This window comes from Pteropus medius, unplaced genomic scaffold (genome assembly GCF_902729225.1).
Source record: "Pteropus medius unplaced genomic scaffold, Ma_sr-lr_union100, whole genome shotgun sequence".
In the NCBI taxonomy this organism is placed as follows: domain Eukaryota; kingdom Metazoa; phylum Chordata; class Mammalia; order Chiroptera; family Pteropodidae; genus Pteropus; species Pteropus medius.
The window spans coordinates 5121785-5139627 of NW_024356249.1; the positions used below are offsets into that span (position 1 = coordinate 5121785).

Here is a 17843-nt window from a genome sequence, read left to right on the forward strand (position 1 = left end):
CAACTTTGGGCTCAGTCAGCCCCGTCTGCGAGGGAAGCCTCCCAGCCCTTCCTGCAGCCCTCGCCCTGGCTCTGGTATGTGTGTGTGGACAGGGACAGCAGCCAGCCCTTTGCTGGGCTCTCTAACAAGTTCCACGAGTCTGTTTGTTAAAGAAAAATTCCAGTGGGTGCATCCAACACATGGAACTCAAGTACAGAAATTATATTTCTCCACCCCACTGCCAAGGAGATCACATGCCCCATGAGTCACTCCAGATGTGCTCAAAAACAGAGTCTCTCTGTGGAAGCCCAGTCCCCCAATCCCAGAGAGAATCGGAATCAGAGGTCCCCACTCCTGTGCCCCCCAGAGGCAACTTCTGCCTCCACCTTCGGAGGCAAGAGAGGGCATCTGCTCCTACGAAGAGGGAAGGGTGGTAAGAACCGTACTGTCTCACTGGGAGGACCGGTACTGGCATACCTGTAGCTCCTGGGGTCCTGTTGGGTTGGAGGGCAACTTCTCACCTTGGTGGAGGAAAAGATGTGTTGGAAGACGCTGCTGCTTCTGCTGTTGTGTTATGATGCTCAAGCGACTGTGTCCCACAAGTGGGGCAGAGGTGAGTTGCTTTTTATTTATTTGTTTGATGTTCATCATTCGTCCTTAAATACAATTAGGAATTTAGGGGGTATGGAGTGGGGGAAGGAAATTAGAAGAACCACGTCCTCCTTCTATCTGGTCTCTGCCAATTGCTTTATGCTTGACATGTTAGAAGGTGTTAAAAGGTGATGGGGAAAATGATGCTGAAAAAAATCAAAACTTGGTCAAGGTGGGAAGCACAGAGAGCATCCCTCTGACACACCAAAGCGAGTCATCTTTGCTTCAGAGACTGTGGACACACTTCCTTAAGTTCCCCCCGCCCCACCCCAGGCAGCTGCAGCTGGGCGGGGCATGTGGAGAGCAGGTGCCCAGGTCTGATGCCAACACGATGGGGCTGTGGGTGCCTGGGTGCTACCTGCAGAGCCTGACAAGAGGCTCTGGGCCTGGGCTGCTCGGTTTGGGGTCTCAACACTGCTTCCTAACCAGGAGTGGACACATCTTTCCAGCTGGGTAGAGCTGGCCCAGTGGCAGGTGAGGGAGCGTCATCCTTAGTCATTCTCGTGTCGGCCGGCCTGCTGCTCCCACCAGCCGGCCAGTCCACCTCAGAAGGGAAGGAGCCCAGTGTGGTCCAGTCCCTCATGCCTGACTGCCCTTCCCTCCGACGTAGTTCCTCAGAGCTAGAATGCCATCTTTTCTCTATGCCCCAGGACTGGCTTCAGCTGGCAGACACCAACAGCGCCTCCAGCCAGTGAGTTTATCACTGTTTAGTGAGGGACCAATAGTGCTACCCACTGTGTGCCGGTCTGAACTGAAACCTTTCTGTCTGCCTCCTAAAGTCAACTGAGGTCTCTCGCGGACAGAACTGGAAAAAGAAGTCAGGCTCATAGGTGTTTCTGGAGATCCAAAATAGGATGAAGACTGGCACGGTGGCCCAAGGAGAAGCCTCTCAGTTCTCAAGGAGAGTGTCAGGGAGTGGAGGAATGGCCATGTGGAACAAGGTGCACAGAGCAAACGGATCTGAAACCGGGAGGGGAGCAAAAGCCACTGCACTTATTTGGGATTTTATTCCCTCACTTTTAAGTCTGAGATTAGGAACCTGCCAGTTCTCTGAGCTGAGCTGTGAAATGATTGGTTGTTGTCCTGGGGGCAGATAATTAATGTAGCTCTTTCATTTATTTCCGGTGAGACCATTACACACACACACACACACACACCACCCCCACCCACCCCACTCTACCCCCCCAGCTCATCGTGAGCACAAATTTTGGGAGCAACACTTGGAGCAGAGAGTAAAGAGTCCAAGGAGTTATGTTCAGCCACTCACACCTGTATGACCCCGGGGGCCTTACTTACTTAGCCTATAAAAAAGAGATGACAATAGCCCTTCTTCCTAAAAATGCACAGGCATTTCCCTGTTAGAAACCATTTAAGATGACTTAATCTGTAACAAGGCTTGAAAACACAGAAGCCGCATCCCCATCCGCCCCACAAGGAACTCAGAGAGTTGCGCTCTGCCTCTGACGGGCTGTGTGACGATCTCTGGCAAGCCACAGCCTCTCTGAGCTTCAGTTCACTAACAGGTCACACATGAGCAGTAACGAAACTAACCTTCATTGTGTTGCTGTGAGGGCCGGATGCAAAAATGTAAATAAAAAGGCTTTGTAAATAAGGAGTACTGTATAAATGTTAGCCACTTAAAAAAGAAAAATCATTAAAGAAAGCTTGAGATTCTCCACAGAGCATTCTATGGCAACTCCTGGGGAGTAGCTGCTCCAGCCCCACCCCGCCCTTTCTAGGGAGGGTCCGCCCCCCAATAACAATCACCATCTACGTAAAAACACCCAACACAGCCGAAATGGATGAGGCAGCTGATGCTAAGCGCTAGATTAGTGGTTCACGTCAGTGCTCAGAGTCAACAAGCGATATGGCGTCCCTCCAACCATCATCAAAGTCTTCCACGGAGTTGATTTTTTTTTCATTTTTAACATTCTTTTTTAATTATACAAGGAATACACAATTGCCATCCTTTTTTAAAAAAAAAAAAAGATGGAATAGGGGTCACACCCAAATGAAAAAAATTTTCCAAATGTACTTAATGTTTCTTTCACCTTTATCCACACCCCACCCCCACCCCCAAATCCGAGCCTAATTTCGAAGAATTCCTTTGAAAACAGTCTCAGGGCGACCACCTCACAAAGACGCACAGGCTCAGCCCCAGCCACCCCTCCCCCACCTCCATTCCTCGCCTCGCGCCCACGTGTAGAAACGTAGAAATAAACCCAAAGGGAACACATCCTGTTGCCAGGACATCCCTTTTCCTACCGGCCACGCTCCCATCCTCTCTGTAAGAAGCGCTCTCTAGGATCCCGCCCTGGGAGGTAGCTTTCCACGCTGGCATCCAGGACCGTTGTTCCGACCCCACCAACTTGAATCAGACCAAATGACTCACCTGTGGTTAGCGTGGCCGGCCCAGGGAACTGGCCACACCTGACCCAAGTCCACGCCCACCCCCGCTCCTGCCCGAGCAATGCTTTGGAGGGCTGGGGGGAACTAGCCGGTCTTAAAAAATAATAATAATAAATCTACGTATTAATTACTATATAAATATATATTTTTTAATAAATACATAGAAATTATTTCTTTTTAAAGCAGTGTAACAGGGAAGGGTACCCTTTCGGTTATGCAGTGGAATTTATGTCATTTTCAGGTGTCCATTTGAGTGTTGCGTGCTTCTTCACTCATGAGTGTTTTCTATGACAGGAAGGGCCTGTGGTTAGTGTTTAGTACCCATGACGAACTAACTGGAGTAGCATTACTGACCGCGCCGGGCGTAGCCACCTCGTTTACGCCACAGTCACTGCACGAGGCAGGCGCTGTTCTGACCACTTACAGAGAACTGGAGTTAGAGAAGACGTTAACGCGCCACAGATCACTCAGTAGCAAGGGCGGGGCTGGATTTTGACGTCCCGACCCCCGCGAGGCCTACAGCATCAGAGCTGTGCTGTCATGCATCCCTCTCCGCCCCTTCTGGGTGTTCCCAGGCTCCTGTGCTCCCAGCAGCCCCTGGGTCACCGGTGGGAGGCCTGGCCGAGGGGAGCAGCCCTTTCAGAAGCGCTCCTGTTGGACCCCCAGCACTCGAAGCCAAGATCCTGGCTCACTCAGAACATCACTTTTTCTAAAGGACTGGCCCAGGAGCAAACGAGTAAATGGCATCAGTAGGATCTGGCAAAAGATCTTTTTATAAAGGAGAGCTTTTCCTTCCCACACCCACTGGCGTTTCCATGGAGTTGCTTCAACTGATTCATGAAAAATATGGTTGTATTTTGGCGTGAAACGGTCTACAATTAAGATCCCTCCCGACAAGCTCTGCTGTAGAAAGGCTGTGTGTCATTTTCGGTGAAAACCGTGGTTAAGCTTAACGCTGTGCTTCGCTGTTAGAGAGACCCTACCTACTGGGGGGTGACAGGGAAGAAGAGATTTTTTTTATCCCAGATTATAAAAAGATGAAGAGAAGATCGGACTCAAAGCAAAAATAGGTCTATGGCCATGCCACCCTGAACAAGCCTAATCCTCTCTGATCTTGGAAGCTAAGCAGGGTCGGGCATGGTTAGTACTTGGATGGGAGACCACCTAGGAAGACCAGGTGCTGTAGGCGTAAAAAATAAATAAATAAAATAAGGGATTGTTAGCTGACAAGGTCCTTGCAATCTATGAGGTCAACCAAGGATTGCCTCACCTAAAAAAAAAGCAAAAATAGGCTTCTCCATTTAGGGAAGCTTCTCCCTATATGTCTGGGCAAGAAAGCTTGGAGGGACTGAAGGGTTGAGGGGACAGGTGGCAACCTTGACCGAGATAATGAAAAGTGGCTTCGCCCAGGCTGGAACAGGGGCTCCTCAGAGCTGGAAGGAGGGCATGGTGGAAACAGGAAACGACATCTACCTTGTGATAATTAGCCAGGACTTATAACCTCAAACAAGTTCTAGAATCACTGTCAGAAAGAGGATTGATTTAGTGAAGCCCTCTGTTCAAAAAGAATGGAGTTTAGTGACAAAGGAAGTAAATGTGTTAGGATGAGATTGTTTATTCATTCAACAAACAGTCATGGGCAGGATGCTAGGCACTGGGAATACAACAGGGAATAAAAGGGGCAAAATCCCATGCCTTATGGAGCTGACACTCTAGTGAGGGGAAACAGACAACAAATACATATAGAAATAAAACAACTGGATTGTTGGATAGCAATAAAGTAGGGATAGGTTAGAGGGTAGCAGAGATCATCATTTGAAATAGGTAGTCAGGGAGGGCCTCCCTGAGGAGGTAACTAAAGAAAGACCCGAAGGAACCATGGGAGTGAGCGGTGCAGTCTCTGGGAAAGAGTATTCCAGGCAGAAGGAACGGAAGTGCAAAAGCTTGTGGCAGAAGCACACCTGGGATGCTCCAGGAGCACTGAGGAGGCCTGAGACAGGAATGGCAGGAGCCAGGGGAGAGTAACAGATGGGTCCAGAGACCCGGTGAGAAGTCAAATGGCACCTGGTGGCCCTTTGAAGACATTTGGTTCTTACTCTGAGTGAGATGGGAAACCATCAAGAGTTCTGGGTAGAGTAGTGACATCATCGGACCTGTTTGCACAGAATCACTTTAATGGCTGTGTTAAGAATAGAACGAGAACAGTAGCCAAGGAGGGAAGCAGAGAACTATTAGGAGACGTGCCTAAGGCTTGGACCAGGGGGCTAGCAGGGATGTGGCAAGAAGCAGCGAGATTCCACATCTGTTTTGAAGGTAGCGCCAACAAGACTTGCTGATTAGCTGGATATGGGACGTGAAGAAAGAGTCGGTGATGATTCCCAGGGTTTTGGCCTGAGCAACTGAGAGAGATGGGAAGACGGCAGACGAAGCAGATGCGTGTGTGGGTGGGTGGGTGTGCGCGCGCGTGTGCGCGCGTGTGTGTGTGTGTGTGTTGGAGGTTGGGATTGGGTTGGGGATCAGGAGAGAGAATGGTTACGCAGCAGACAGGAAATTCCCACAGGCAACTGGATAGATAAAAGTCAATCCTCAAAATATAATGAGAATAGAGAGAGCCCAAGACGAGGCCGGGACTGCCCTCAGAAGAGAGACGGGAGAGCAGCCAGGCAGGAGGGATTTTTATTTTTTTAAAATAGAAGAAGTAACATGTTTTCAGGCTGACGTGAAAGATCCAATAGAGAGGGAAAATTTACTGGTGTGAGAAAGGCGGACAGGGGAGCGATATTTTTACAGGAGCTCCCACGCACATGAAAAAGTGGGCTCTAGACGGGAGTGTGGACACAATAACAGAAGAGAAGTCAGAGTATCTGGGCAAGAGGCAGGTAACTGGTTTAAGGAGGAAGCCGAAGGTGTGAAATCATCATCTATTTCACAGTAAAACAGAGCGAGAGGAATCAGGAAATATGGGAACTGGTCGGGTGGCATGTAAGGGCCCGAGTGAGAATAACGACATGAATTTCAAGTGTGACCACTTAACGTGACGGTTGTGGTTTCCTCCGGCTGCATTCGGCTGCACCGGGGCAGGTGTGGAACAGGGCAGGAGATGGGCTGTACTTCTGCCAAGGGTTCGCACAGGAAAAAAAGAGAGCTCAAAGGAGGTGAGAATATATGCAAGCGAGTAATCAAGGGTTGCAGTAATTCGACCTTGCATATCACATTATAAATCAAAGTTAGAGATGTTTTTTAAATATGTGTAATTCATTTATGTTTTATACCACATACATTCATTCGTTCACAATTAATGACATAATCCTTCCCGTAGTTATTCCGGACCGAGGAACACCCGGTCTTTGGGCAGATGGGCGGACAAAAAGATAGCACTGCTCACTCAGTTGGTGAGACCGGGTTTTGGAGCCTCTGAGATCTGGATTTTAATTTCAGGCGCACGCTGGGCTCACGAGCGGTTGCTGCGTCTGAGCTCCACGTTTTAACAACTTCGTTCTGAGCTCCAAATGTGTCTCTCACCAGAAGACACGGAGAGAGTACGCTGTGGCACATGATTCTCGCACCTCTGGATCCAGTTTCTAGACAAACTTTGCGCCTGCGGCACGACCTTTAGCAAGTGAATCATTTGTTCTCTGCTGCTCGCTTCAATGAATCATAAACTCTCAAGTTCTCGGGAAGTGGAGGAAAAGGGGGAGGCTCTTAGCTCTGCTCCAAGGTGAGCCCGGGGTCAGACCTCCCTGCGGGGAGACCTGGGTGACTCTGGGGCCCCCTGGTCACACTGAGGCCCTCGTGGGCACATTCACATCCTGAAGAAATAGCTGGAGAGTGGGCTGGGTGGGGAGCATTGAGCAGGGAAGAAAGGAACAAATTGGCCCAGTTTTACACATACCAAAAAAGTACATAAACTCAGTGATTTTGGAAAAACTGCCCTAGCAACCTTCTTGCCCGAGGCTCAATGCTCCAGTGGCGCCTAGAAGGGCATGGGGTCTCTGATCTCCCCAGCCCACTCCCCGCTCTCGTGTCCCCCTCAGGGAAAGTGGGTCCTCTGCCTGCGGGGAGCATGCAGATCTCCCCGTTATCAGCCTTGCAAAGACCATGCTGCCCAAAGCAGTGCAGCAATCGCTGACGCGGGGAAGTAGGCAAACTTCAAACGACCTCCATGAATCAGGGAGCTGGGATGGAAGGGACAGGAAGAAAGACCAGCAAAACACCAATGCAAGAGTCTCCAGGGATGTTTTGTTTTGCGGTTGCTTTTTTTTAATGCCTGCTTTACTTTTGAAAAATTCCAAAATATATCTACGGAGGTCACGCTCAGAGCCCAGCTTTGTGCAGACACCGAGGTCAACAGAGGAAGCATAAAGCCCTTTATGTCCCGTCAGGAGCTGGCGACAGCCGGCAAGATGCGAAATGTGCAGAGTGGAAGCAGAAAACGAAAGGAGGAAGAGAAGGACCAGCGTGTACGGTGGGGACACAAGGAAAGGCTTCCGGGGGAACAGCGCTGTTTCTCTCACCAAGTAGGACCGAGTCTAGTGTAAAGTTTTGCACACACACACCTCCCGGAGTTGGTCAGCTCTCGTTTCGGCCATTAGCATTTCAGGAAAGGTCCAGACTTTACTTTCATGGACAAAAGCATCTGGAATGACTGACGATATGATTAACAGTTTTACCCGAATGTTTTGACACGGAGCAGACATAACTCAACCTCTCACCCATCGCCTGCCGCATCTCCAGTGGAGACTGATTTCTGCTCTCCCGGCCTCGTCCCCATCACAGGGAGTCGGGCCTGGGCAGCTGCCGAGACGTCGGGCCCAGAGCTGGCTGCACCTCCCCAGCCCAAGGGGGCATAAAAGTCCCTGCCCTCCGCACACTGTCAAAGCAGCCACAGCAATGCGAGGGGTACAGCAGGGGGTAGGGGCACTAGGTGGAGGAGGGGACCGTCTTTCAGATGCCCGCACTCCCCACAATACTTTCTGAAGCAATAATTGGTCCCCTCGTCTAGAGGCTGAAGCTATTTCTAACAATTTTTTCCCGAATTCTGTAATTATTTTTAAAAGTATGAGAACAAGGGCTATTGGAAACCATAACGTTTCCATTCGACTCAGCTTTGAATCCGGAAGCATTTTCTTCCCAGCTCTTTGAGAGCCAGGGGTCCACCTGGGTGAGCACGTTGAGGGGTGTTGCTATTCACAGGGAACAGTCGAGTGAAGAAAGTGCAGGTCTGGCTGCGAGTCATTTCCCGGGAGGGGCCACCCCAAGTCTGAGATGGAAGGCAGTCACGCTCAGGACAGTCCTTCCCTCCTATCCCCGTCACCTGCCAGAGTGTTTTGTTTGTTTGTTTGTTTGTTTGTTTGTTTGTTTGTTTGTTTTAGAGAGTAATACCTTTCATTTCACAGCAAGAGAGAAATTCTGGAAGAAGAATTAAAGAAGTAAAATTACTCTCAGATCCTATCCTGAGAAGGGGGTTCGTCCACCTTTCATCGTAGGAGGAGAAGAGCAGGCAGAAGGAAGCAGGTCACATCTTGCTGGTCTTGGTGTCATCTCCCACCAAGGAGGAAGCAGAGTCAAAGCACACACCCTCTTGGCGTCTCTACTCGTTTGCCTTGGTCTCGTCAGGTGACCCTGGAAGGCCTCGGATGGGAGTGTGCGTTGCACTGTGGCACCATCTGCTTGGCTGTGGATCTGAGAGAGCCAATAGTCAGCACCCTGCCTGCCCGTTATAATTACGTGGGAGCCATAAAAAGTCTGATGCCTACCTACCTCCACCCCAGGGATGCCCATGAACTGGCCTGGGAGGTGGCCTTGGGCATCTGGGTTTTTAAGAACTCCCAGGTGATTCTAATGTACCGTCAGGGTTGAGAACCACTGGGCTAACCTGAGAGAGGCCACACAGTCGAGGCAGCGCCTCTGTACACCCTCAGGTCAAGTGGCCCCTGATTCGCAACTTTGGCTGCCGTTAGAAGCCCTTAGAAAGCTTTTAAAAAATCTTACTGTCTCAGTCGTACCCTAGTTTAATGAAATAGGAACCTCTGGAGCTGGGAGCCAGGCATCAGTATTTTTGCAAGCCCCCTGGGTGCAGTCAAGGGTGCAAAATCCATGGAGTAGAAGACGCTCGCTCCCCTGAGCTCCACCTGAAACTATGGGCAGAAGCAATAGGTGAATGGGGCAAAGGCTTCCTCAAGCCCTGAAATCGATGATTCTGTGGGAAACTGGCAATTTTCTGGCAAAGAAAACAAATTCTGCTTAACTGCTGGGCCAGGAAATATTGCTTGGGAGTTCATAGCCTCCTTCTCCACAACGGTCTGCAGAAGCAGAGCTGGTCACTCTGGCCGGCAAGGCCTCCTTCAATGCACGGATCTGGTCAGCCAACAGCGGCACCTAGCGCACCGCCTGGAAGCCTGCCAGGCCCTGCTGGGGCTGCAGAAACCTAAAACCATGTTTATCCTAGCCCCCGAGGAACCTGTGGTACGGATAATAAATGAGTACAGAGAAAGCACTATTATAGCAATTCTCCACCCAGCCAGCTTTTTCCAGGAAGTTGGCGTTTCCTACCAGTGAGCTTTTCAAGAAATAAATGCCTTTATGTCGAAGATGTTTCGTTTTTATCACTTTGGATGGAAACCCTTCTAAAGAGCCTACGCAGTTCCCTACCCTCTTTAACACGGTACACTGGACATCACAGAAACCTTTCTTGATGGCCGCAGGGCACCATTAGCAAGAAGCAGAGCTGTCACATGTGGCTACGCAAATTGTGCTTTGCACAACTCCAGGGGGCGCTGCTTACCTCGAAATCGCATAGATTTTTTAGTGAGTTGCCCAGTGTCCTGGGAGATCACAATCCAGCATCTGGAAGAATCTGTACCTTTTCCTATCAGCGGGCAGCAGGCTTGCCAATCATTTCTGCACAGTGCCCTGGTGCACAGAGGGGCTGCGTGAGTGGGCGGCGCTGTCTGCTCCCAGCCTGAGGTGACTCTGGAGAACTGCCATTTATAATGGTGATTCCTACATTCTATAACATAGTGTTTTCTTCACTTGTCCGCTTCAGGTCCTAATTCTTGTTACCCCCTCTACCTGTAGCAGCCCACCCATCTCCCTCCAGCTACCATTCCTAAATGCACCACAGAGGAACAGCATTAGCAAATCATTGACTTTGTCCCAAATGTATTTCTAAGTCTGGGGGGCCCTTGCGGGGAGTCCTGAGCTTGGCTCCACATGGCCTTAGAGCCACATGTCAGGGTCTTGTGGCAGCTCTTTGTGAATTTGTTGCCTGTGTCCAGATTCTCGGCAGCTACATTTCAGAGGGCTGGGGAGTAGCCAAAAGTCTGATCCTCCGATTAAAAAGGTTTGTCAATGAAAATAAACCCACACTTCATACTGACAAAGTGCTAAAATGTGCAGTACTATTAGGAAACAGTGTCATTAAGGAACTCATTGGATGAATTTGAGAGGTTTTCTCTGTTTGCTTATTTCTGTTTTATTTTCATATAAATTCCCCCAGACATGTACATATATATTTCAACACTTTCTGGGATGATTCTGCCGAGCTGCTGGGTTTGAAATCACCGGTCTGAAAGAGTAACCCCTGACGTGCCTGGGACACACCAGAGTTGTCTGTCACCTTTCCCACTTTATGGCCCCTACCGCTTCTAGTCAGTCACTTTCGACACTGGCCGGCTAACCTCCAGGCACCCGGAGGGAGACGGCCGGAGTGCACATGGCCCCTCCAGCTCATTCCTCTGTTTCTTGCAGCCGTGCTCTTCCCTGCGGCCCATCGGCCAAAGAAATCATCCTCGATGCCTTTGAATCCCGTCCTGCAGAGCTCCCTGGAGGATGTAGAACTGCTCTATGAGGTAGGCACAGGTGAAAGTGGTCAAGTCACATCATCCCAAAGGCAGTGCGACTTGTCTGTTTGGGGAAGGAGAAGTGACCTGGGCCGGTGAAAATGAGTGGCCTCTGCCCCCCCACAGGGACTAGCCTAGACTAGCGTGTGGGGCCCATCCCAAAGCAAGGTGTTCCCCGTATTCTCCTCTCCTTTCCCACGTGCCATAACAGGGAATAATGGCATCGGGAGGGCAGTGGAGGCAAAAGTAGAGATTTAGGTTTGGTCCCAAGGCGCCAGTCGCAGCACCCAAGCAGTAGAGTGGGGTAGTGATCTCAGGCAAAGCCTCCGCGGCGGGACTTGCCAGTAGTGTTCAGGCAATGCCAAGCCGGTTACGAGTGGAGCCCTGTCTCCAGTAAGCGCACACCGTGGCAGCCCCCGTTCCTGACCGTCCCACAGGCATCCTTCCTCTGTCTCTCACATCTCTGACAAACCACAGGTAAATTTCCCAGGCCATTTGGTTTAGTTCTGGTTCTGCCACCCATCAGTCGCGTGACCTTGCATAAGCCACCGTGTCTCTCTGGGCCTGAATCTCAACCTACGATGCTCTCCCAAATTCCCCTCCTGCCCCGACATCCTCTAATATCCTCCATGGACCAGAACTATCTGACCGAGAAAGAGACAGCCTGCTTCAGCCAAGCAGTTGAGCCAGGGGGAGATTTCAAATCCTGCTTCTGGGAACAAACTGGAAAATGCACAGATTTTGCCAAGTCTTGAACATGAGAGTCATATAAACGGATCTGTTTTAGAAAAATAACAGACAGTAGCAGGGAGATAGATTAGAGCCGGGGAAAGCTGGAGACAGAAGAGTTAGAACCCTCTGTCTGAGAAGTATTTATTAGGTTCCTGGCACTGAGCAGGAATGTATGGGTAGAGCAGACCCACCCCGACTCTTAAAAAACAGGCGACGAACGAGGACAAAACTCTGTATCTCGCTTAATTCCTAGCACAACTCTCTACATCCCTCAGCTCCCAGCTTCTGACTTAAAAATTATCCAAAATAGTCAATTCATGCTTTTAGATCTTTGGTAGGTGGGAAAGAGGAAGGGGGAAAGGAGTTGATCCAGGATACTGGAAACAAAAGGTAATAATCCAATAGTGGCTTCGTACCAGGCGCAGTGTTAGATGATGCCCATGTTTGTCTTATTTACTTCTCACAATATCCTGGTGAAGTATTTTTGTTGCTAACCATTTCACAGAGGAAGAAAATGAGGCTCAGAGACGTTAAGTAACTCATCCAAGGTCACACAGTTAGTGGGAGAGTCGGCACCGGAACCCAGGTCTCTTGGATTCCAAAGCCTTTTTCCACAGCTGCCTCTCTAAATGAACGCATGTGATAATGAAAACAATGGTGTCCTCAACAACGCCCAAATCCTCATGTCTTTCTACATGTTGTGTTTTCACCCAGTTCCTGCTAGCTGAACTTGAGATTGGCCCTGACCTCAAGATCTCCATCAAGGACGAGGAGCTCGCCTCCTTGAGGAAGGCCTCTGCCTTCCGCACCGTCTGCAATGACGTGATCCCCAAACGCATCCCAGACATCCGCCGGCTGAGTGCCACCCTCTCCAGACACCCCGGCATCCTCCAGAAAGAGGACTTTGAAAGGACAGTGCTGACCCTGGCCTACGCAGCCTACCGCACAGCTCTGTCCCAAGGGCATCAGAAGGACATCTGGGCCCAGTCCCTCCTCAGCCTCTTCCAGGCCCTGAGGCATGACTTGATGCGGTCCTCAGGCTCCAGAGTGTCTCTCCGAGAGACTGGCCCGCACCAGGACTGAGGATCAGGGCCCAGCACACACAGTAATCCAGAAATTCTTCATTCTCTACTCCATTTACAGGGACCAGCATCAAAACACATGCCACCAACTCAGAGTAACAGAGATAAAATAATTAAGCCCAATGCTCTTTGCCCCTTGTAATTTCCTGACAAGCACATCTGACTCATGTCATACATAATGTGACCTGGGCTGGAACAAAGGGCTGACATGGTGCCAAGACGCCTCCAGAGGCCAAGCAGTGTGCTGGGTGACCTGCAGAGTCTAAGATACGCTTCGACACTGAGTGACTGCCACAGACACCCAAGAGTGAGGACAGAGCTGGAGGAGACATCCTAGAGGTTTGAGCATGGCGGGAAGATGGGGGACAGATTTCTTTGGTCCTAAGAGATCAGGGTGCTGGGTTGAATGAACATCTTTCTGCAAGTTCTGTAGTAAGATATAAAGAAGCTAGTGCGATAACCAAATAAACACGTTGTTAGTCAAGGATATATTTCTCAACTTTTCCAAAAGTCGCTGAGAAGAATCAGTTACAAAATCAGTAATTTTATGACCTATAAATCTTGACTCTTCTCATCTGAAGGCTGGTCTCATCAGAGGAGAAACATGAGTGGGGTTATGCCTTGTCTTTTGAACAGAGAAACCAAGCTAACGCAGAGAGATAGCCCTAATGAAGAGGTGGGACCAATGACCACGCCTTTCCATCCTAACGCTAAAATTATTTAGCAGCATCAGAGAATCAAGCGCTCCAAATAAAAATGATTTTCAGATGACGGAATTTTGCCCTTTCAAATGCCAAATTTTCGTTTCAGCAATGTTGACTTGATAGCCTTTGAAACTACACACCTGTAATGTCTTAAGCTTTTGTTTAGTATCTTTGAAACATTCTAACGAAGGAGTTGGATAACGTAATCTCTGAGAAGCCTCGACTCTGGAATTTCCACAATCATTTGACTACCTATAAGATGTTACAGGGAGGACAGGTGGACCTGAGAGCTCCGCCGGCATATTTGTACCAACCCTGGAAGTTCTTAAGCTTTGCTAAGTCTGTGTCCGGTGTGAGCTTTTTTTGCTGCCTTCCTCACAGTCAGGCTATTAGAGTGCATTTTCTTTGTGACCAACATCACTGGCCCCTTACATTTTGTTCCCTCTTAGCTACCACCACCTAAAAAGAAATAAGATAGCTAGGCTTGTTATAATTCTGTTAAATAAGAGTTAATCAGTGAAGGCTAGGGGAGAAGTACTTGAGTTCTAATAGGTTCCTAAATAGCTCAGAGATCTCTCTGGCTTCTCCTAGGTTTGCAGTGGGTCCTAGAGGCTAACATTGCAAGTAGTCTGATCCTTGAATGAGTGAGGATTCATTGGGTTAAATCTGATTCTGAAATGGGTATTTAACAATTGTCATTTGATGATGACAAAAGCTGGAGTTCTTTAAAATCTTTGAACAAGTGAGGTTTGCCTAGCACCACAAGCAGCAAGATCTTGTGGGAGAAATACTAGGATGCAGAAAGAGGGAATCAGAGAAAAATACAGCTTTGCATCCCGATGTTCTCAGGCTCAGTTTAATAACTTGTGCTCTCTCGTGCTTACTCCCTGACGACATTGCTCCTTCACCTCCCTCACGTGCAGACTGACGTACGCTTTTTTGTTCAGTTCTCTCTTTTTAATATTATGTGTTCTCTTCGACATGGTCACTCTGCTCATCTCTATCTCTGGGCCTGATTCTGATTATCTTTGCATCCATTTCTTGAGGCATCTCTTGTGGCCAACATCTGCTCGCTCTAGCTCCTCTGTCGGCCCACAGTCATGCTCTGACGCACGCTGGCTTTCGGTCTCCATTGGGTATCGCCGTCCGATGAAAACAAAGGTCGATGTACAGACAGGGTTGGGATTGCCCAGAAGGCAGATCTGCCTCACAATCTACCTTCACTATTTGTACTTTTCCTTGATGTGAGGTGGAGAGGGGATCAGCAGAAGTCTCAATCCCTAGACACTGCACAATAAATATCCTGACAGTCACATCACAGCCTTGCATCCCACCCTGTGATTCCACCCCAATAGGACGGATCTGAGAGCTTTCTTTCAGTCACCAGCTGGAAGGACCCACCCTCGTAATTCCTGCCTACCATGTCCATCATGATAGACATTGCTGCACCCAGTGACAGGAGATCCATGAACAGGAGGACGGTTCTCAGACCAGTGACAGCAATGGTCGTTCATTCGCCCTGCAATAAAAAAAATTAAAGGCACTTTTGTACTCATAAATCAGGGCCCATATTTATGTGGCAATATATGACTGAAAAAAATAGAAACGAGAAAGGCACGGCTTTTTTTAAAGACAAATGAAAATTCCATTTTCAGTAATTAGATACTTAAACCCTCTTTTAGTCGGAATACAAATTGATTGTTTACCCACAAAAAGTTTTATAACGATGGCTCATTTACATGCAAAATCAAATATGACGCTCATGACCGCCACCCCAAAACCCGGCTCTTTGCCCAATGAATAGGGAAGGAAAAGACTGGACAGAAACAGAAGCTTCCATTTTTCCTCGCTAATGCCACACTGTACATACCACATCACAACCAAGTCACATTGTGTCATATTTACTCAGAAACAGAATAATTTGGAGCTTGACAACTTTTGTAGTGGAAACTTGCCTGTGACTTATCGAACCAATTTCTATAGTGCTGGGAAATTGGAGAACCTATAAATTCTGGAATTTTCCTCTGTAGTTGGCATCCTCACAGTTACCTCCGGTGTCACTCGAGAGACGCTGAAAAACATCTGTGTGCTGACACTTTCATTGCTCTGTCATTTCACTTCGAATCTAACTAAAAGAGAGTCACGTAAGTCAGAAGATATTTCCATAGGCAAACCGGTCTAAAATGAAATGCCTGTTGCACGACGTTACATGGCATCCTTTACTCTCCTAACTCATTTTAATGTCTTACTTTTTTATGATCGTGCTAAAAAACACAACATGAATTTACCATCTGAACCGCTTTTAAGTGGACAGTACAGTAATGTTAACTATATGCACCTCTTTCTGTGACAGATCTCTAGAACTTTTTCACCTTGCAAAAATGGTACCTATAAAGCACGAACTCCCCTTTTCTCTCTCCCCGCAGCCCCTGGCAACTACCATTCCACTTTCTGTTTCTAAGAGTTTGACTACTTTAGATACCTCATGTAAGTAGCATTTGTCTTAAGCCTTGTATTCTGGAAAATGTTTTCTTCATCCGAAAAAATGAACAGAGTCCTGAAGAACTACTGGTCCTAGTGTGTCATTCACCTTAACCTAATTTTATTTAACGAATATTCACTAATGGTGTAATAAATATGTCATGATCGAGTTACTAGGCTCAATGGAATCTTTGTTATCTCAGATTATCTCGCCAAGAAATTTGCAGTGGTTCATGGGTTTAACAGCAATGTCAATTTCCACAGCTATTTATCATTATCCAGTATCTCTTAATATGTGCTACCAAAACATCACACGTGCGGTATTATTCATTCTGAGTTTCAAAATCATCACAAAAATAAGTCCCGAATGTAATAAATACAGTAGCCAGTCTTTAACGTGCATTTAAAGAGATAAGTCATCATAGCCCATCCTGTAACAGCAAGATAATTTCTAAAGGGACCTAGGCTGCCCACGGCTGCACCTGCCTTAGAAGTCAAGAAGAACTGGTTTTCTGGAATCATTTCTCCAGTTACTTTACCTTTAGCCTGGGGATCATTTCCAACTGGTAGAGACCATGGAACGCCATTCCTAGCATTCCGTGGATGCAAGGGAACGTGGGTTTCATAACCCCTGGCTCTGCTCAGCATCTCTCAGATCAAGGCAATGCTACTGAGGGCCATCACTTAGGGAACATTTGGGGTTTTCTAGATTTTTTTCTTTTTCTTCCTTTCCCCAAATCCACATATCCTTTCTGAGAAAGGCTAACAGCTTCTCCCAATCTCTAAGCAGCAGAAAACCCAAAGTCCAGCTCCTGGGGAGGCCCTGTCTCTGAACTTGTCAACTTCTTCCTTGCCCTCCTAACTCTTCCCTGCAGCCCAGGCAAAGGGAGCCCTCTGATTCTTTTTTGGTAAAAAGCATTTGAGCACCTACGCCAGCCAGAAAGCCCACTGACGTCTGGTCTCCAAAGACTTCTGAAATGAAATTGGCATCATGATTTTTCCAGAGAGGCAGCTATCCTTCCTATTCTCCCCCTAAAAGTCTGTGGTCTTTCTTAGAGACTGACGCTCTCTGCTGACTCAAACTCTTTATCAAATGCTCTCTGCCACCTGGGAAGTCTGAAAGGTTTAATATTGTACACTCTGGGGCAAAAAATATACATATATTTCATTTTCTCCCTGCCACCAGAGCCATCATCTTCCTAAAGATGAGGGCAGCAGCGGCCCTCTCCAAGAAAGCTCTGAATCCTACGGTTTGCAACGATAAAGCAGTGCTTTTGGGAAGTGGGATTATGTTTACAATGATGGTCATGACTCCAGTCCCTAGAATGTTTGCGAAACAAAAATAAGCTTTTCAAATGGCCTAAGTTCTGCAGAATCAGCAGGCCCCTGCTGGGACCAATCAAGAAGAGCCTTTGGAAGAGATACTGACTCATTCTTTCCGATGTGCTGATTGGCTGTGAGGAATGGGCGGGGCCACTGCCTGTGTCCGGCTTCCCATAGGTGAATGAAAGTTAAGGTGGGCCTCCAGCAAGATTTTGTCCCGTGACAACTAAGAATGTCTTGGGGACTTTTTTTTCTGCTCCGGAGGCCCAGGCTCAAGGCAAATTATAAGTGGGAAATCAATTTGAAGGAAAGAAATTTGAACTGAGTTAAGGTGCCAGGTCCTGGGAGAGGAGCCCAGCCCTATCCGAAGTCTGCATCCTCTGCTGACAAACCCATGGGGGTGGGAGGCGGGGGGCTTGATTTGAGGAAGCGGGGTACTAGATTTTTTTTTAAGGGAAGGGGGGTGGGTACAGTGAGCACAGGTAGGAAGTGAAACTGCCCCCAGACAGGCCATCAGAAGGAGGAAAAATGATGGAGGGCAAAATATTCTGTTGGTATTTTTAAAATTTTAAAGCCTTTAAATGACTTCTTCAAGGCCAAACAGCTGCAGCAGAGGTTTAATTTTGATTGATTAAGGGGGC

General features: G+C 48.2%; 2 protein-coding genes and 1 pseudogene across 2 annotated transcripts in view; all 3 read left to right on the plus strand.

Moving 5' to 3' along the window:
* The first annotated feature begins 220 nt into the window (after positions 1 to 220).
* FAM180A (family with sequence similarity 180 member A) lies at positions 221 to 16049 on the plus strand. Its single transcript, XM_039860890.1, has 3 exons — positions 221 to 592; positions 10789 to 10889; positions 12327 to 16049. The coding sequence occupies exons 1-3, from the start codon at positions 517 to 519 to the stop codon at positions 12693 to 12695; spliced, it is 546 nt and encodes a 181-aa protein (XP_039716824.1). The 5' UTR covers positions 221 to 516; the 3' UTR covers positions 12696 to 16049.
* Positions 4110 to 4228, plus strand: LOC120601440 (uncharacterized; annotated as a pseudogene).
* A 1501-nt stretch (positions 16050 to 17550) lies between the features above and the next one.
* Positions 17551 to 17843, plus strand: part of SLC13A4 (solute carrier family 13 member 4) — a 37792-nt gene continuing 37499 nt past the window's right edge. The window contains exon 1 of the mRNA XM_039860889.1: positions 17551 to 17571. The gene's annotated coding sequence lies outside the window, so the exon portion shown is untranslated. The remainder of the gene's footprint in view (positions 17572 to 17843) is intronic.